The following is a 21,022-nucleotide window of genomic DNA, read 5'->3' on the forward strand; positions in this document are numbered from 1 at the left end:
CTATAACTTGTAAAGTTAATAACCATATAATAGACAGTTGCTGACTGCAGCTATGCAGTAAAAGTGACCTTTTTGTTAACAAGTGCTGCCAGATTTGATAGTAAAGTATCATCTGCACACCCCAGAGACCAATATCACTTCTCTTTTTTTTCTTCCTCCATTGCAGTGCACTCTGTCACCCCTTGAGCCCTCAGGGTATCATGCAGCACAGCCTCTAAGTCTGATTATCCCTTATTGTGCGCCCAACATGTCTCCACAGTCTGCCAGGGGCCTGCAGAGCTTCTGTTTTCTCTCTGCTCATAACAAAGTCCACGATCACTGGAAGCTTAGTCTTGCATGATACTTTAGAACATTTAACATAGTTTTTTGGAGGGTGGGGGAAGGGGGATTGTGTAGTTGTTTTCAGCACATTTATTTTGCAGTGTTTTTACAACTACAGTATGTCTGCTGTCATTTTTGGTATTGTTGTTCAGCACGGCGTGACAGCGGATATATGGTATTTCTGGTATCTGGTATTTCTAAGCTGTCAGTGACGGGCAGGCGTGTGTAAGTGATAAAGACCGCATTGTGTCTCTGCTACCTCCTTTCGTATTTTCCCCTTTAGACTCTGAGGGCCTGTCTTGCTGGTGGAGCTGCACACACACTGTGAGGCCCCCAAAAGGGGGCAAGACAAATATCTGGTTCTTATAGCCACTGTACTTTCTCTCCTCCCCCCACTGGCATTTTCAGCGTCACTTTCTCATTGGCTCCGAGGAGAAGGAGTCATGGAGACAGCCGAGTCCTAAAAACACAAAAACGAATGCAGGAAAAAGGTGCTTCATTGGCTTTTACAGATAACTCTGTATACCTGCAATTACCAGTCAACAAATATGAAGAAACTCACTGTGCCAGTTTAATTCATTAAACCAAGACTAACTAACCTTCCAGTTAGTCTTAAGTCAGCTCATTTCGTCACAGCTACACCAGTGACTGCCCTCCTCACTTGCCCATAACAACACGGATTATTCCACCACAAACTATGTCAGCTTAACTGGCATTTGGTAGTTTTTGTAGTTTACCAACTGGAACCGCACATTCACGCAGGGCTCTCGAACACTAACTTCAGTGTTCTTGTACTGGAGCCAAGAGGCCTAACACATATGGCCGAGGGCTTTGAACCATCCATCCCGCACTACAGTACAGATATTTATAAACCACAGCAGAGCCTCTTGATTGAAGAGCACATGTTTCTACTCTTCTGCGCCGACACCCCTCCCCATGCTCGGCACTACTTCCCCTTAAAGGCACTATTGTTTACTAGTCACACTGGGGGAGAGGACGGAGCGTTGTGCTATACTCTCTCTCAGCCTCTCTGCTGTTTGACTTTTTTTCCTCCTCTTCCCACAGAGCCTCTGAGTGAGATATGAGAACCTGAGAAACACTTGAGCAAAAGTAAGCACAGCTGTGCAGCACTGCTCTCACGTGGAGCCTATAGTATGACCAGCACGTGTTTACATATGGTACTGCATATATTCTGTGTGTGACAAAGGAAAAGAAAGAAAGGAAGAAGAAAGTTAGCACGTGTTCGCAGTACAGCCCTACTGGGTGTGTGTTTGAGAGAGAGAGAGAGAGAGAGAGAGAGAGAGAGAGAGAGAGACATCAGAATGAGTGCAGCTGTTGGGGATTTGCTGTGAGAGGCTTAAGTCCCGGCTGTGTCTCGTCCTCACTGATCGACCTAGCGGTTCAGTGTCAGGTACCACAAACCAAGTGAACGATACACTGCAGGTCTGTACACTATAGAGTTATTGTATTCAGTGCTGCTGATGAATAGGTCTCACACGCAGAGATAAAGACGCGTTTGCAAAGGCTACCATTCTGTATTTACACAGCAGAAATGAGGCGTGCCTCTTATGTTCTATAGCTAAATAGCTTCAAATCCGTCAGCCTCTGTACAGCTATATCTATATCTGAGGGAAGCATTTCATGCATGACCAGATTTATGGAAGACTGGGCTGCGTAACAAATTGTTACCCTTGTGAGTAAAAAACTGTGTCCATAGAAGTTGTTGGCAGTTTTACTGCTTCTCGGATGAGAGGTGAAACGTCTTCAAGCAACTTAAAGAAGTCCAGACGCTTTTCTTTGCAAGCTCCTTTGACTACGATGACCTGGATGACTGAGAACCTTCACAGACATTTTGGCAGTTTTACATTTTTTTTTTTTTTTTTTTTTTTTTTTTTACTTCTTTGATATATTGCGTTTATATTTCCTTGAGGTTAGTAAGACCCCCCCCCCCAAAAAAAAACAACAACAACAAAAAACAAAAAGAAACATCACACCACCCCCTATAAGCAAGCACTTTGTGACAGTAGGAAGGAAATACACTCTTCTAACATGAGGAAACCTTTACCACAAGCAGGATCAGGAAGGGGCAGCCATCTGCTGTGACCGGTTGGGCATGACAGGAGGAAGACAGGACAAAAGATTCATGATGGGAGAGATATTTAATAATTAATAAAGATTAAATGTGATTTAGTGATGTATTAACAGAGGTACTGAAAACAGACTGAATGAGCAACAGGAAGCCCCCCCTAGCAGCCTAAGCCTGTTGCAGCATTACTAAAGAAGGGTTCAGTGTCACCTGATCCATCCCTTGCAGCGTTCAGGATCAACTGAAGGCTCTTCAAGGAGTTTTTAAAGCAACCTGATTATAACGAATTACAGTAGCTCAGCCTAGAAGTGAGGCACAGGTTACACATCATTTATCTACCTTTGTTTATTTTCAATTAATTTTTTAACTTGAAAATGTCAAACTGTGCCTATTTTTGTGGTTTAAGAATGTTGCAAATTGATAAATACTCACATAAAGGACGTTGGTAAATGATTAAGCTTCAGTTTAACACTTCAGTAGGTTGTCCATCAAACACAAACCACACAGTGTTATCAGGCTAAAGGGTCGCACACCCATGTTTAGCTGCAAAGCGTGGGGGTTTCTGCTCTGATAGCCAAGAGGTATGTTATATGAGGATTTGGTTCAAATAAGCTAGATTTTTCACAGCGTTTTGAGAAATATTGTAGTAAATGAAGTTAAGACAGCAAATATTTGAAATCTTGATGTTTCATCATTGCTTGGCTGATTTTTTTTTTTTTTTTTGCAAGTACCTGGGTTTCCTGTGCTTCATTACATATCTTGACAAGTTGGTGGGGTATTAGTTAAGTTATTAGCTAGTGCTACCATGTTGAAAAAGACAGCTGCTAATTAGCGCCAAGTAACATATAAGCAAAGTATCACTCACCAAAACTGGTGCTCAGAATTTTTGAAAAGGTACAATTATTTGCACAGCAAGTCAGTATTTGTCACACAGTTGTAGGGCTGGGAGATATGGCCTAAAATCCATATCATGGTATAATTTGAAGCATGTGCGGTAACGATATATATTGCGATATATTCTTTTCTTCTGTATAACGTATTTTACAAAGTATAAGGCACACTTAAAATCCTTTAATTTTCTCAAAAATCGACAGTGTGCCTTATGTATGAATTCTGGTTGTGCTTACTGACCTCAAACAGATTTTATGTGGTACACGGCGCTCAAAAATCTGTCAAAAATGCTTTAGTACGACTTTGGTAAGCTATGAAGCCACACCGCCTCGGAGCATTACGGCTACCGTAGTCAGGAGCCTGGTAATCTGGGTCCAAAACTCCATCCTTTTCAGGTCCCAAAGTCAAAGGAACACTGCGGCATTACTGACAGTTAAAAACTGTCTAAATTATTTCATCTTTAATAAAATGATCAGCGTTGCTGCTTTACCAGTTGTAACAATTAAGTTTAACATCCAGGCATCCATGAAAACAGAATTTATTAAATTCAACGGAGTTAGAAGTTAGCAGGAAGTTAGCTCGCTGGTTTCCACCTAAACATGACATGCCATGTTCTGACTGAGAGATATCTCAAGAAATTCAAACGTACAGCTCTGCTATCACTTCCAACATAAATGAGGACAGAAAACTAAGCAGTGACGTTTGTAGGGTTACTGAAGTTGGACTAGCTGGTATATAATAATGTCCTACGTGATTGCTAGCAAAACAGCTATGTTAGCATAACATTAGCACAGTGAAGCTGAAGGATGAACGTTAACTTTTTTCCACTCGATAAAAGTTAACGTGAGGGTTCTGCTGGTTAGGGACAAATGCAATTGCATAGCAGGATGCTATAAACGGACCAAACTTCAGTCAGGAGAACAACTAAGATAATCCATCCACAATTCGAGGTTAGTCATTAATATACAGCAACAACATGGGAATAGAGCAGCTGCGAGGGAATTCGGCATTAATGAATCAATGGTAGGGAAGTGGAGGAAGCGCAGTTTTTGACTTTCCTCATATTCCAGAAGTGCTTTGTCTCTTTGCTATTACTGTCGCCCGGTGTTCTGGGAATCCATCCTACCCGAAAAAACATCCTACCCAATGTTAGATGATGTTGTTTGCAGCCGCTGCAACCAGGCGCAGCTTGATAATGACACCATCAACATGTGCTATTGCGGTAGAGCGGTATAGTAAAAATCTACTGCTGGCCAAATTTATATCGTTTCTACCATATACCGTTTATACCGCCCACCCCTACACAGTTGCATGAAAAGACACAAAATGAGAGATGCAGATGAAGTCTGGAACATAGCTAGCTGTTACAGCTCCGTCCACCTGTAATTTTAAGGCTTAATAATATTTAAAACGGAGGTGTTAACAAATCAGATCCTGCACAGCTGGTGTGAGGGCAGTAATTTTTCTATAAATACCAAAACCATGTTTTAACATGGGAGGGTATGGTTATTGAGTTGCTGTTGGAGCCAGCCTCAAATGGCCAATCCAGAAAGTGCAGCTTTGTGCTCTTACTGGTTAGCTTCATCACAAGTGGCTTCTTTTTCTTCTTTTTTCACAGTTATTCTTCAGCTATGTCTGATTTGGTCACATTTATACATATTTTTTGTAAATTATATTTTTTTAAATCCTCTAATAGTGTAAATTCCTGATATCTTGATATCTAGCTTAAACTTACTTAAACTCAGTGACTGCACGCATCATGTCCTCATCTCTGTTATCACTTGGCTTTGTTTCAGGCAGAGAAAAAGGCCAAACAAATGTCAGCAATGAACGCGATGAAGGATCACGAGGATAATGAAACAGAGACCCGGAATGAAGAGGTCTCAATAATCAAACACCCACAGCCTTCAAAGCAGCAGCAGCAGCCGCAGCAGCAGCTGCAGCCGCAGCCACACACTAAGTCTCAGTCACAGCCTCAGTATCAACAGCAATCACCGCTGGTGCTGCCACAGCAACAGCAACAACTGCAACATCAGCAGCCACCTCAGCAGCAGCAACAGCAGCAACAGCCTACTGACCCAGCTTCCCCCACTGTGGCCACGACCCCAGAGCCTGTCGCCATCGAAGGAGAAGACAAGACATCCCCCAAGACTCCAGACACTGAGTCTGAGTATGAGGTAAGATCATTTTGGGTTTCCCACTGACTCGTGTCTGGTTGTAAGCTAGTCTGTACTGGATAAAGGATCCAGTTGACGGTGAGGGTTCATCTTTATCATGCAAGGTAGCCGGTCACGTTCTGGGAATGTATTCATTTCAGATATTTACATAATTTCTTCTGGGATTGTTAAGAATTCTGATTGTGACATCTGCAAACTTTAAAGGGCAAACGAAGCATTCAAATAAATGACAGGTTTTTAAATATGCACTAATTTAACGGTTATTTGGAGTAGATATGTGTAAATCAATTACTTAATTCGGCAATTATTCAACCTATTTTCATAAGCTGTACTTTTTTCATAGTTTTCTCCCACATAAAAATCCCTAGCATTGTTAATTTTATGGGAAAGTGAGTTTAGCTTTCTCAGAAAAAAAAAGGTGATTTGTGATGTTGCTACGGTCACCATTTTCATATAAACTTTTTTATCTAAGCGATCTAACCATCCAAAAAGTAAAAAATATCCCTAGACAGGCTGTTGAAAAAAGGTTTCACAACTCTGCCCACAAGTCATAGCAGAGGGGATGATTTGTCTTTTCTTTTGGCTGCAGGACGGTCGTGGTTTTGGCATCGGCGAGCTGGTTTGGGGGAAGCTCCGAGGATTCTCTTGGTGGCCAGGCCGCATCGTATCCTGGTGGATGACGGGACGTAGCAGAGCTGCTGAGGGAACCAGATGGGTCATGTGGTTTGGAGATGGAAAATTCTCAGTGGTGAGTCTTTAGAGCCAACATTAATATTGCTGTTAGGTCTTTTTTTTTTTCTTCTTCAAGCAAAACAGACGTCTGTTTATAGTGACAGCCACAGACTTTATAATGAGCTTATTGGTTTTATTTACTCAGCCAGATGATCCTTTAGAATATAAACAGAAAACTCAATGTCTGGAAAGTTTTTTTTACCTCAACACGATTCCTTTAAACATGCGGTGTAAACAATCGTTTATTTTTATGTGTATTTTCACAGGTTTGTGTAGAGAAACTATTGCCTTTAAGTTCCTTTAACAATGCCTTTCACCAACCAACTTACAACAAGCAGCCCATGTACAGGAAAGCCATCTACGAAGTCTTACAGGTGAGCATGGGAGAAGATTTTAGGGCACAGCTTTCGTTGTAGTTAAACCTTTAAACTTACAAAGCGAATGTATCTGACATTCATATTTTTTACATGTTTTCAATCTTTCATGTAAAGACTTCAATATCTGCTGTGGCATTAAACCAAAGCCTACTGACACTTAGCTTGGCATAGCATAAAGACTTGAAGTAGGGTTGAAGCAGCTGCAATGGTTCTTTAGAAAGGCCACGAATATTAACATGGCACATCTTGTTTGTGTCTTTGTGTCTTTTTGCAGATATAGAATAAGAAGTAACTTTATTCCATGTTCCCCAGTCTTTTTGAGCATCTCAGGAAGAGGGTGTTTAAGAAGCTTTATGAAAATTGCAGAAACGTTTCTGCAATTACCATAATTTGGAGAGCCAAATGCAAAAAAAACGAAGAAGTAATTTCAAAATAAGTGCTCTCAATGAGAAATTCAAGAGCAAAATTATCCAAGACGCCCCGCAGGCAGAGCCCTCTCAAATTATCCACCCATTTTAGGCATAGTATTAAACTGAATGGGACTAAAGGATCTTTACTGTAAATATCATAGAATAAGAATACATTTTTGGTGAAAAACGTTTTGAATGTGTTTGTAGGTGGCTAGCAGCCGGGCAGGAAAGGCCTTCATGGCCTGCCCTGACAGTGATGAGACAGAGACCTCAAAATCTGTGGAAATGTTAAACAAGCAGATGATTGAGTGGGCTATGACAGGATTTCAGCCCACTGGACCCAAAGGCTTGGAGCCACCAGAAGGTAAGATGACATCACTATTTTAACCCTATTTATGACCCATCTGGAAGAGTTAAAAATTGCTATATATAATGGCATAGCAGATGTATTCTATACACTTGGTAATTAAAAACATCCGTAACATTCGGTGCAATATTAATTTTTTGCTTCTGTTGTGCACCCCAGAGGAGCGTAACCCATACAAAGAAGTTTATCCTGAAATATGGGTAGAGCCAGAAGCAGCAGCCTATACACCTCCTCCAGCCAAAAAGCCTCGCAAAAGCACAGCAGAGAAACCTAAGGTCAAGGACATCATTGATGAGAGAACACGAGGTAACGTGCCTCATTTATTGGGTTATATTGGAGTCATGAACTCTGTGTCCAGCTCCTTGGGGAGGTTGCGGCGGTGTTTTACATCACTATAGTGGTCTGGGAGGTAAGGTATGGACAAGAGATCCATTAGCAAGTGACGTGAGAAGGCAAAAAGATTCAGGTTGCTCTAAAGACAATAAATAGATGCTACAGTGGGGCAAAAAAGTATTTAGTCAGCCACCGATTGTGCAAGTTCCCCCACTTAAAATGATGACAGAGGTTAGTAATTTGCACCAGAGGTACACTTCAACTGTGAGAGACAGAATGTGAAAAAAAAATCCATGAATTCACATGTAGGATTTGTAAAGAATTTATTCGTAAATTAGGGTGGAAAATAAGTATTTGGTCACCTCAAACAAGGAAAGTCTCTGGCTCTCACAGACCTGTAACGTCTTCTGTAAGAAGCTTTTCTGTCCCCCACTCGTTACCTGTATGAATGGCACCTGTTTGAACTCATCATCTGTATAAAAGACACCTGTCCACAGCCTCAAACAGTCAGACTCCAAACTCCGCCATGGCCAAGACCAAAGAGCTTTCGAAGGACACCAGGAAAAGTATTGTAGACCTGCACCAGACTGGGAAGAGTGAATCTACAATAGGCAAGCAGCTTGGTGTGAAAAAATCAACTGTGGGAGCAATCATCAGAAAATGGAAGACATACAAGACCACTGATAATCTCCCTCGATCTCGGGCTCCATGCAAGATCTCATCCCGTGGGGTCAAAATGATCATGAGAACGGTGAGCAAAGATCCCAGAACCACACGGGGGGACCTGGTGAATGACCTGCAGAGAGCTAGGACCAAAGTAACAAAGGTCACCATCAGTAACACACTACAACGGCAGGGAATCAAATCCCGCAGTGCCAGACGTGTTCCTCTGCTGAAGCCAGTGCATGTCCAGGCCCGTCTGAAGTTTGCCAGAGAGCACATGGATGATACAGCAGAGGATTGGGAGAATGTCATGTGGTCAGATGAAACCAAAGTAGAACTTTTTGGTATAAACTCAACTCGTCGTGTTTGGAGGAAGAAGAATACTGAGTTGCATCCCAAGAACACCATACCTACTGTGAAGCATGGGGGTGGAAACATCATGCTATGGGGCTGTTTTTCTGCCAAGGGGACAGGACGACTGATCCGTGTTAAGGACAGAATGAATGGGGCCATGTATCGTGAGATTTTGAGCCAAAACCTCCTTCCATCAGTGAGAACTTTGAAGATGAAACGAGGCTGGGTCTTCCAACATGACAATGATCCAAAACACACCGCCCGGGCAACAAAGGAGTGGCTCCGTAAGAAGCATTTGAAAGTCCTGGAGTGGCCTAGCCAGTCTCCAGACCTCAACCCCATAGAAAATCTGTGGCGGGAGTTGAAAGTCCGTGTTGCTCGGCGACAGCCCCAAAACATCACTGCTCTCGAGAAGATCTGCATGGAGGAATGGGCCAAAATACCAGCTACTGTGTGTGCAAACCTGGTAAAGACCTATAGTAAACGTTTGACCTCTGTTATTGCCAACAAAGGTTATGTTACAAAGTATTGAGTTGTATTTTTGTTATTGACCAAATACTTATTTTCCACCCTACTTTACGAATAAATTCTTTACAAATCCTACCATGTGGATTCATGGATTTTTTTTTTCACATTCTGTCTCTCACAGTTGAAGTGTACCTCTGGTGCAAATTACTGACCTCTGTCATCATTTTAGGTGGGGGAACTTGCACAATAGGTGGCTGGCTAAATACTTTTTTGCCCCACTGTATCTAGAAAGACAGTGCCCTGTCTTTATTACAAGTATTACTCATCCTCCGTCTCTTCCAAATGACAAAAGAAGAAAAGAAGTGTAATTCAATTCAGTTTTATTTATGTAGTGTCAAATCACAACAACAGTTGCCTTAAGGTGCTTTATAATGTAAAATAAAGATCCCATAGTAATACAAGGAAAACAGAGGAAACTCCAACAATAACATAACCAAATGTGTATTTTGACTGACCCATCAAATGATCTGTTTGTTACATTATTTCTTTATATATCATGAAAGCATTTGTGCTGTCAGGGATTATCATGATGACTGATACTTTAAGTGGTTTCTGACATGTTTGGCGAAGAAGTTTTATTTGCGTGATACCATCTTAAATTTTAGTTTTATTTATTTTTTCCTATATTTTTTTGAATTTACTTCTAAAAAAAAATGAAGGAACTAACACAGATTCTTCATTTCTCTGTGTCAGAGCGACTTGTTTATGAAGTGAGACAAAAGTGCCGCAGCTTAGAGGGTAAGTGAAATGTTCTCTGTGTGCTCTTGCTTGTAGCAACACCGAAGGGCCTCTCAGGAGGCACCGACACACCTCTTATTTGTACCTGTTGTTGACGGGCAAAGCCGATTATATGCATGCATCTGTGTTCACAAAATAACAATGAGTAAAAAGGAGGAAATGGGTTTTCTGTAATTTCATCTACCTTATTAGCAGCTTTGTTTGTTTTCTCATAACCTGATAGCTAAACTAACTAGATCTAGACCTACAGTTGTGGTCAATGTTTACACACACTTATGGTCATGAATAATAATTTGGGGCTCAAACATACATTTCATTCAGTCTCTCTTAGCAAGTTGCAGCTCAACCCTTCTGAGCCATCAGCAAGCTTCTGGAATAATTATGGCTGTATATCTGACTGGTCTTCTAGGTGGTATTGACAGAATTAATTTAAATTTGTTGGTTTTCTGGTACATAGTACACACATTTTCAATAAGGTTCAGGTTGAAGCCTTGGGAAGGCCATTCCAGAAGCTTAATTTTAGCCTGCTTTATTCATTTTAAAATCAGTTTTGATGTGTATATGGGATCGTTGCCCAGCTGGGACATCCAATTATATCAAAGTTTCAACCAGCTGTTGATTTGAGGTGAAGTTAAAGGATTGGGTGATGCTACCACCATGCTTGACAATTACCTGACAGCTGGATAGCGAAGTGTTTCTAGGTTGAAACACTCACCCTTACTACTCTAAGCATGCTTCTTGGTGTTGTTGCCTATCCTCTGTAATGCTGGCAAAGAGAAACTACCAGTCATGATCACTAATGAGAAGCTAACAGGCCTTGTCAAGTTAAAAGACATTGCAGAACCTTCAGCACCAGTTATTCAAAGATTTATACTTCTGACCATGTTTAGATAAGAGAAAATCCAAAATAAATTAAAACTAGTGCAAAGATGTATGCTGTACAATCATCCCACTCTGGAAAAATAACAGGAAATCATTAAAAGTACAAATTACCCTTCGTGTCCCATGATGAGCGTATGGAAACTTCTGACCACAACTGTATCTCATAGATATTCAAATTGTTTCACAGAGGTGTGAGTTCTGGGTGCTCACTCCTCTCAGAGCTCTGCCTGTTAAATACTAACACGGTGTTTCTCTTACTGCAGACATCTGTATCTCCTGTGGAAGTCTGAATGTTAGCCTTGAGCACCCTCTTTTTGCTGGAGGAATGTGTCAGAGTTGCAAGGTAAGCTGCGATAAAGGCTTAGACTTGGACTCAACTAGGGTGTTATTAAAAGTCACAGCAAATTTCAAAGCTCCTAATAAACAACACATATTTTAAGCAGCAACTGATGTGACCCCGTGTCTTAGAGTATATTTTGGATATTTTTTGCAGAACTGCTTCCTAGAATGTGCTTATCAATACGACGACGACGGCTACCAGTCATACTGCACTATCTGCTGCGGGGGACGAGAGGTGCTCATGTGTGGGAACAACAATTGTTGTCGGTAAGGTTTCTACCATGAGAGCCTGTGTTGCAATTACATGGATGTGCATGGAGTCTGGTAGAACTAGATTTAGTCTACATATACAGCTACACATTACCTGACCTGAGCACAGCCTTTTTTATAGTTTTGATATGCTAAGTGGTCAAGACAACAGTTGGATTTTTAAAACCATAGCTATGAGGGATTTTCTTGGTGCAAAGTTGACAGAAAGGCAACAGTAACTGAAATAACTGCTCATTACAACCGAGGTATGTAGAAGAGCATCTCTAAATTTGCAACACGTCAAACCTTGAAGCATTAGAAGCCTACAGCAGCAGAAGACCACACCAAGTGGCACTCCTGTGAGCTAAGAACAAGAAACTAAAAATAAACTGACCTTCCATAACCTAAATCTACTGTTAGTAGAGTATGAAAGGGTCTTTAAAAAAAACTTGCAATCTTTGCAAAATTCTCATATGCTTTCTTCACACCTTTATTACAGGATAATCAGCCAATTGACTTGTTCTCAAATCTCTTTGTCATAAAAAATACTCATAAAATTATTGCTTAATAAAGAACATTGTGAAGCTGTGTAGCAAATAACAGCAATATTTTTTATTTTTGAATAGGACAGTACTTGCCTCTAAATTTACAGTTGTTTTTCCAGCACAGATAGCAGGATTGTGCGTTCACTGCTCATATTGGATGCACAATAAAGGCTTTGTGATGGGTCACTAATCTCGTAGCAGTGATGTAAGGCAACATCGTGGCAGCCCAGTGGAGAACTTGCTGATAGCAAATATTTTATAAAGTGTGGTTGCACTGTATTTCTGTTGAATAGAGCATTGTTAAACATAAAGAAACAGACTGGTGTTCTCACACAGTTAGATTGAAGTCTAGAAAAATACCATTGAGAACAGATTGAGCTTTGTCAGAGGCATGCTGGACTGATCACAAACAATGCTATTTTTGGATGGTGGCGTTTGACATTTGGATGACAGTGTTAACGATAACTTGCTGCTTCTCAAAACCCACAAACCCCATTAAAAACCTTTTTATCTACACCTTTTAAATACAAAACAAAGAGTGATAATGAAACTGTGCACCTTTTCTTGACCTATGACCAGTGTTGGTCAAGTTACTTGAAAAAAGTAATCAGTAACTAATTACCGATTACTTCCCCCAAAAAGTAATCCCGTTACTTTACTGATTACTTTTTCAAAAGTAATTAATTACTTAGTTACTTAGTTACTTTTTAAAAACACGATTTACAACCTGAAGAGGTGATAAAGTGATAGATCTTTCAGCCCATTTCTACTTTTTCTGCATAATCCATCATACAAAATGTAATCAAATGGAAAAGTCTCTTGTTTTTAACTTGTTTTATCAGTTTTAATCTTTTAACTTTATGCATCAAGCAAAAATTTAATTATATGCAACAGTCTCTGACTGGAAGAAATTTGCTTAACATTTAAACTTATTTTCTGCACATTCCAGCACATAAAATATTTTTTTTTTGTGTTTACACTCAGTCTTTCAAATAGATGCAAGTAAAACACAGCAGAAAATAAATAACATCAAAGACTAGCGGTCCTGTTGCTCTATTTTCACCTGTAAAGCAGGAGTAGCGTAGGCGGAGGTTTACCCTGGTGCAGGTGTGCCGCGGCGGTCAGTTGAAGAATCCGCGAGTTTCTCAGCGTACTTGGTGCTTGCTTGGAAGTTTAGGGGCTTTTTTCGCTATAAAGAGAAGTTTTCTTCCCAGGCACAACGGACGCTAATGTTTTTGTCACTTTTTATGGAATTAAACTCAAAATAAGGTCAGTACTTCCACGCTTTAAACGCTGCACGCTCATACTCTCTCCTGCATTCGATATATGATCCATTGTTGATCTGCACACAGCTGTTGTCACGAACGTCGCACTTGCTTACGTCACTGTCATGAGACATTCTGGCAAAAAAATCACGGTTTTAGTAACGCAGCGTTCCTACGGGAAAGTAACGGTAATCTAATTACCGTTTTCGCAATAGTAATCCCTTACTTTACTCGTTACCTGAAAAAAGTAATCAGATTACAGTAACACATTACAAGTAACGCGTTACTGCCCATCTCTGCCTATGACTGATAAACTGATTTAGAGAAGAGAGACATGTCGGTCATGTTCATATTGTATAATTTTATTTGAAGGACACAGATGTTCTCCTACGATCATTACGGTCAGCAAACCCCCTCATACGAGTCCTTGGTACTCATTGGTTGATTTTCTTTTTGATCTCAGCCTGTAAATATTTGGATTTGTATCTTGCCTACTTGATGAAGTATTCAAACCACCTTTGTGGTTGTTCTTATTACAGCAGGTGACTCCAGGGCAACATTTGTCTGTCATAAAACACACACTGATAGCTGGTGACTTTGGAGGCCATGTGAATACAGTGAAGATGCTGAAGATGCAATTTTGAGATTATTTGTGCTTTATATCAAGGTACATCAAAAGGATGGGTACACTGTGATCATAAAGGGGGTGGATGAGGTCAGCAAGAGTAATCAAACTGGCTATAGTGTTAAGACCAAATTCTGACCTTACCATCTGAACGTAGCAGAAGAAATTGAGACTCATCAGACCAGGCAACAGTTCTCCAGTCATCTAGTTTCCCATTTTGGTGAGCGTCACTTTCCTGTTCTTAGCTGACAGAAGTGGCACGCGATGTGGTCTTCTACCACTCCAGCCCATTAACCTTCAAGGTTTCAAGTGTCGCATGTTGAAAGATGCTCTTCGGCATACCTTGGTTGTAACAAGTGGTTATATGAGTAACAGTTGGTTTCCTATTAGTGTGAAGCAGTCTGGCTGTTCTCCTTTGACCTCTGATATCAACAAGGCATCTTTACCCAGAGAACTGCTGCTCACTGGATATTTCATCTTTTATGGACCATCCTCTGTATTCCTTTCTAATCTGGTAGTAAACTATGCCAGATGCATCTGGCTTTGCTGTTGGCTAATAATTACCCTGGCAATCAAATTTTCAACAGAGGCATTGTACCACTCTGTCTTCTGTGTGTGTGGGGCTCTTTCAGTCACAACTTCCTGTTCCTCTTCTAGTTAAACCATTACTGCTAGACCAAACATTTCTCCTTACAGTCCTACTGGCACAAACGAAAGACTTAACAGACTTATTTGTTGAGGTTTTTTTTTAAACGATTTTTCCTAAAAATGCAAATAACCTGTGTAGTGGAGGTATCAGGGATAGACACGGTTATGGCACTGATTCACTCCTTAGCACTACGGTCACCCTGGTGTGTCAGCCAGAACACCACTTCACCAATTCTCCCAGAGCATGGAAAAAAAAGCTTAAGGTTTGGTTTGAGGAAGTTTATTTCCTTCACAGCTCAATTCCTGTGGCTGTAATCGTGTGTGTGTGTGTGTGTGTGTGTGTGTGTGGTTTTCTACTAAAGAAGTACATAATACAAATAAGTGATAAATAAGGTGAAGAGATAAGTGACATATCCAGATATATGCATAATACAATATAGTTAACATAACCATACATAAAGAAAAGAGCACAGTAGTGTAAGGCAGTAATGCTAAACACAAAAAGATGTATCTCTACATAAATCTATCCTTTAAATGAGCAGAGCAATGTAGTACACTTCTACTGCTTACACTATGCCAGCTAAATAGCATTACTGCGAGGTTAAGTTAACGTCAGTACAGAGGAACTACTTCCGGTAGCTGTAGAAAATAAAGGCTTCTCCGTTATAATCCGCCGTAATGCTTTTATTGCGAAGGGGAAGTAGGAACATGGTACTTCCGGTCGAACTACGCTCGGCATTTAAGCGGTACTCTGAACAAATTATCCGCTATAAACTCCGTATTTTAAATTAAAGAATCACGAGCACCACATATACCATACAGGGAAGCTCTGATAACACAGGAATTACGTTAGAAACATATTGAGGATCGTACATGTGGCAAACTAAAGCCAAACCAGGACGAAGTAACTGACATCAATTAGCATGTGAAATGAGGGTGAACTCACGCATTGCGTGCGTGGCCTATACCGCTCCAACTATGAACTACATTAGCTCCTAAATGGTAAATATATCACAGTATCAACACAAATAAAGCAAAATGCAACACAGGTTAATAATCACTTACCATTCACGCACACATCATATCCCACAGGAATCAGTGCACCCCCACCTGACCAACACTGCTCATCCGACACTAAAACTGCCCACCTTACTAACTATATGACATCACCAGACGGTGGGCTGGCTCAAACTAACAGAAGGTTAAATGCTAAATGAACAGCATATAAACTTGTATATAAACTTACAAACACCTGTATAAGAATTCAAATATAGTTATCCTATGAACTTTGGGGCCTTTTAGACAACCTTGGTAAACCCCATCAAAGATGCAGAAGTTTTTTCACTTGCACGTAGGGTTGCCAACTCCCTGAAAAATAAATAAGGGACACCTCGTGGCCAGGGCCGGGCAACCCAGTTGTCTTCACCCTTCCCAGTGTGGTAGCTCTTTTTTTTGTGTGTGAAATTATTTTTTAACCATTTGACTTGAATTTGATTTAAGCAGATGCATATTCTTTGTGATATGACCATATGGGAAACAAATGATCATTTAGCCATTTATTTTTAGCTCAAAATGACAACATTAACACAATAAAACAGGTCTCTTTCTTAAACAGAAGCCTGTCATGCTGAACTTTTGAGAATATAAGTAAATCTTTCTTTAAAAGAACTCTGTCCTGCTTAACTTAAAATTATATAAATTAATAGAAAGCAATAGAATGAAAAATATTCTTGTAACTGTGCACATATAGTGCATTTAGTACAATTTGCTTCAGTTGAGGTATTATTTCAGCTTTTCTAATGCTAATCAGCTGCTTCTGTTTATAAAACTTCTTGTTCCCATGATTACGCATCTTAACTCATCATCATTATTAATCTATGTATTACTTTTATGTATTAGTCATCTATTTGTTGTAATCATCTATCCTTGCAGTTTATTACACAAAATAAATTATATTATCACACTTCTGGCCACATAGCGCTGATATTCACTGCACATGCCCATATTAACCTTAACCAGAGGGTTTAAAAAAAACAAACCAGTGTTTGCATACCATATCTGCTTCTGCCGTGGCCTGGTGGACAAGAAATTGGTTAAGGGTTCCCCGAGCTTTCACGCCCCTCTTGTTCTTCATGTGCCCACCACTAGAAGCATGCCTATGGAAAAAGTGCGCCGGCACACAGTGCAGTGCGCTTTAAAGGTGTTATCGTGCACTTTTCCAGCCAGGTGTTTTCCTTTTCCCATTCCTCCCTGTACTTTTGCAGCCTTTTTTTTTTCTTTCTCTGAGCGAACAAACATTGCTGCTCTAATGCTGGGCTTACACTGTGCGATTTTTGGCCCATTTTGAGCCGATTTTTGAGTCGTGCGACCGTTTTGGCGATCGGCCCGATTTTGGCCTTCATCGTGCATCGTGTAGTATACGTGGGGTAACGAGACACGATTAACACCTCACGACCACTGCTCACGCGCAAACACGTAAACGTCGGTGAAAAAGGTGGAGCAGCACAGCTGTGCAGCGTGTGATCTGGACACAAGCGATGGAGGCACAACTTGTAGAACTTTGGAAAGCTCATCCGAGCCTTTTCGATGTGGCCTCACAAAATTATCACAACCACAACAACTGTGAAAATAGTTGGATCTACATCGCTGCTAAATCACAGCTGCCTGATCAATGTTTTTCATTAGCAATTTAGCAAAGTTGATGGTGGTGGTGTGTCTGTGTGAGTGAAAGACAGAGAGAGGGAGAGCGAGCGACAGATTTTCTGTTATAACCTTCATTTTATGGAGGCACAGTGTGAGCACTCAGGTCGCATCAGAGTATCGGGTCGTATAGTGTGAGACCCTGCATCGTGACCTATGAACTTCTAACCCCTGCGAGTCAATCGTGCAGTTTGAGCAGGAGCTGAATAACGTGACTGAAAAAATCGCACAGTGTTTGCCCAGCTTTAGGTGTACTGTCGTCCGAGACTTGCACTGCAGTGTTGGCATTTGTTTCCCTGTTGGCCATGCTTGTTGTTGTGGTCATCTGTTGTCTTCCGGTATTTTCTCCGCAAGCGACCTTTCCTCGACCAATGAGATGAGCAGTAATCTGAATTGTCATACTCGAATTGTCATAAGTGTGCTGTCAGCTCATTGGTCACAAAGCAGGAGAGGGGCTGGGAATTATGTTTTCAAACAAAGCGTTAATTCCATTAACATTTATAGACTACTTTTGATTCTCACTGTATTACGGGACAAAGTGCGTCCCTTATTAGCTCGATACGGGACGTGTAGTTTGGTTTCTAAATACGGGACGATTCCGTTTTTTAAGGGACGGTTGGCAACCCTACTTGCACGTTACATTTCCTGCATTTTCATTCTCAGATCAAGACCATTTTAAACAGTTAATAGTTTATTTTGGTCTTCTAATGGAAAACATGCAGTCTACCACATTTAGTCACTTAGTCGCTTACTGTACTTAACACTGTGACTGCTTTTAATAGGTAGGGTTAGTTATCATTTTAGAAGTAAATGTCCTTGTCTTTGGCGCAGGTGCTTCTGTGTGGAGTGCGTGGACCTTCTTGTTGGTCAAGGAGCCGCTCACGCTGCCATCAAAGAAGACCCATGGAACTGCTACATGTGCGGTCAGAAGGGTGTGTTTGGTCTGCTGGAGCGTCGTAGCGATTGGCCCAGCCGTCTCCAGCACTTCTTTGCAAATAATCACGATCAAGATTTTGTAAGTAATTGACCTCTAGGCCATAAATCTCAATCACCATGTGACTGAGGAGTCTGTCTCCTTTGTGTCTCACTGTTGCCCCCTCTGCCAATAATTTCAGGATCCACCAAAGCTTTACGCCCCAGTCATGGCGGAGAAGAGGAAGCCCATTCGTGTCCTTTCACTATTTGATGGCATAGCCACAGGTTAGAAAATTTTCCCCAGTTTGTGTTATAAAAAATTAGATGGATTTACTTTCTTCCTTTATTAGTCAGAACATTGCCATGTATCAGTCACTACACATGCCATATATAACTAGCTATACTAGCTATATAGCTATTAGCTATATTTGTGTTAGTCATCATAGGATTTATTTATTAGGGATAGCTCCAGTTCTTCAGATCAGATCATTTAAGTGGACAGATTTTTTTAGACTGTCTCCTTCTTTTCTTTTTAAAAAAAAATTCTTTAACTACACCCTGCACAGGACTGCTGGTGCTCAAAGAACTTGGCATCCAAGTGGGTCGCTACATAGCTTCTGAAGTGTGTGAAGACTCCATCACTGTGGGTATCGTCCGGCATGAGGGTCGCATCATGTACGTTGGAGACGTGCGGAACATCACGCGCAAACATGTGAGTGAGAATAAGTTACTAAAAAGAGACACCAAACTTGCAAATGGCTACAAACTTACAAATATATCATTACTCGCTTGTACTAAGTAGCATTGGATATCATTTTCTATTGTGGAAAACCAGAAATTAAATGCAGACTCTTCTAAACAGAAAATGTGGATATTTTTAAGGCTTAACAGTATGGTTGTTTACCAGATGTACAAATGACCGACAGTGAGACCATGCTTTTCTTTGACACTTTACCTTGTCATATTAAAAGCCAAGAGTGGAGAGTAAAAGACAATAAAGACATTATAAAACATTCAAACTCTAGCATCTGTATAGCTAGTTTTATTAGTATTTACTACTCACTAGGAGTACATTGCTGGTTCAGTTCATAACCCTAATCCTGACTCTGATTCTTTTCTCTATACAGATAAACGAGTGGGGTCCTTTTGATCTAGTTATAGGTGGAAGCCCATGCAATGACCTCTCAATAGTCAATCCTGCAAGGAAGGGTCTGTATGGTAAGTTTAAATGAGTCCACTGCTTTTTTGCTTTGCTAATGTATTAGTTGGGAAATTCATTCATATATAAAGTCACTGGCCTAAATAAATCACTAGAATATAAGGAGTTTATGTCTTTTGCTTTGCTTCAGCACCTGGTTTAATACCTCTTTCTGTCTCACAGAGGGCACCGGACGCCTGTTCTTTGAGTTTTACCGACTGCTCCATGAGGCTCGGCCGAAGCAGGGGGAAGACAGGCCTTTCTTCTGGCTCTTTGAAAATGTGGTTGCTATGGGCGTCAGTGACAAGAGGGACATATCTCGCTTTTTAGAGGTTAATTTCTTTACTGATACTTATAATCTCTACCTGCTGTAGGCGGTAGATGTATGATGTGCCGTTGGTGAAGTGGGTATTGTTGGGCTTTGAATGCCCCCTTGTGGCAATAATTCATTATCTTTAGGCAAAAATTATGAGAACGGAGCTCTGACGTCTTGATCTTCATTCAACAGTTTAATATGCCATCTTTAATGCGCTGCAATCTACTCCTAGATGGTGTTTCTGGTTATCTGTTAGGTGAAGCCCTCATTAGCTGTTAGAATACTCTCTTTTTTTAAAATGACTGTCCACTGAGGAAACTGACAATTTTGAAGTTTAATTTTGACTCTTTTCTGTTATATTAACATTGTGCTATATAATAAAATTGTTGTTGTTGTGTGATTACACTTGTATTATTCTGTATGCAATCACAAGCTTTTTACCTTTGTTGCTTCCTGATTGGTGCTTGTTCTTCCTCGTCTGTTTTCAGTGTAACCCAGTGATGATCGATGCCAAGGAAGTGTCAGCTGCCCACCGTGCCCGTTACTTCTGGGGTAACCTTCCTGGCATGAACAGGTTGGTGTATGAATGGTGAGAAAAGAAGTAGTATTTAACAAAAAAGTAACACTATAAAGGGACTGCTTATGTCAAATTATATGGTCATGTTACAACAAAGTACAACCTAAATTCTTTAGTCCGTATCAAGTCTTAAAATAATGCAAAAACAAACTAAAAATGAACAACAACACAGAACATGTTACACTATGTTATTACTTGTTTTTAGAAAAGTAAGCCCAAAAGAAAAAGTGGTGTGTGAAAAACTAATCACACCCTGTGATTCATTATAACTTTTAGGTGCCATAATTTAAAGTGTTTTGTTTTCTGCATGACTTTATTCGTCTCTCATGTTGCTGTGGAGGAACTTCCTCCAGTTCATTGAGATTTGCAGGCATTTATATGGTAAATTTATGTGGTATAGCATTTCCGCTATTTCCTTTTTTAGTTATTCTGTTTTAGATTTGCTGCTGTACTTGGGATTATTATCGTGTTGCATGACATCATTTTGGCAAGTTTCAGTTGTCAAACAGATGGCCTCACATTTTGCTTTAGAAATCTTTGGTATACAAAGACTCAATGACTTCAACATGCCAAGATCCTGTGGCTGCAAAACAAACCAAACCATCACCCCTCCACCACCATGCTGACAGTTAGTATGAGGTGTTTGTGCTGATGTGCTGTATTTGGTTTTGTGCATTATAGCCACACATGTCTACTTTGGTCTCATCTGTCCAAAGGACATTGTTCCAGAAGTCTTGTGGTTTGCTCAGATGCATCTTTGCAAATCTAAGTATGCTGCCATATTAT

General features: G+C 40.5%; 1 protein-coding gene across 4 annotated transcripts in view; it reads left to right on the forward strand.

Annotated features, from left to right (window-relative positions):
- Window positions 1–21,022, forward strand: part of LOC113011724 (DNA (cytosine-5)-methyltransferase 3A-like) — a 50,380-nt gene that overhangs the window by 24,695 nt on the left and 4,663 nt on the right. For 2 of the 4 annotated variants that reach the window (XM_026151412.2, XM_080293845.1), the window contains 14 exons: window positions 5,095–5,475; window positions 6,065–6,223; window positions 6,474–6,581; window positions 7,202–7,358; window positions 7,521–7,667; window positions 9,933–9,977; window positions 11,123–11,202; window positions 11,353–11,465; window positions 18,062–18,245; window positions 18,346–18,430; window positions 18,712–18,857; window positions 19,273–19,363; window positions 19,527–19,675; window positions 20,148–20,233. In XM_026151412.2, the coding sequence (XP_026007197.2) occupies window positions 5,095–5,475; window positions 6,065–6,223; window positions 6,474–6,581; window positions 7,202–7,358; window positions 7,521–7,667; window positions 9,933–9,977; window positions 11,123–11,202; window positions 11,353–11,465; window positions 18,062–18,245; window positions 18,346–18,430; window positions 18,712–18,857; window positions 19,273–19,363; window positions 19,527–19,675; window positions 20,148–20,233 (1,931 nt within the window). Of the gene's footprint in view, window positions 1–5,094; window positions 5,476–6,064; window positions 6,224–6,473; window positions 6,582–7,201; window positions 7,359–7,520; window positions 7,668–9,932; window positions 9,978–11,122; window positions 11,203–11,352; window positions 11,466–18,061; window positions 18,246–18,345; window positions 18,431–18,711; window positions 18,858–19,272; window positions 19,364–19,526; window positions 19,676–20,147; window positions 20,249–21,022 lie in introns of all 4 variants that reach the window. The other 2 variants (XM_026151410.2, XM_080293844.1) reach the window with 1 other exon arrangement.

Source organism: Astatotilapia calliptera, chromosome 19 (assembly GCF_964374335.1).
Source record: "Astatotilapia calliptera chromosome 19, fAstCal68.1, whole genome shotgun sequence".
NCBI lineage: Eukaryota > Metazoa > Chordata > Actinopteri > Cichliformes > Cichlidae > Astatotilapia > Astatotilapia calliptera.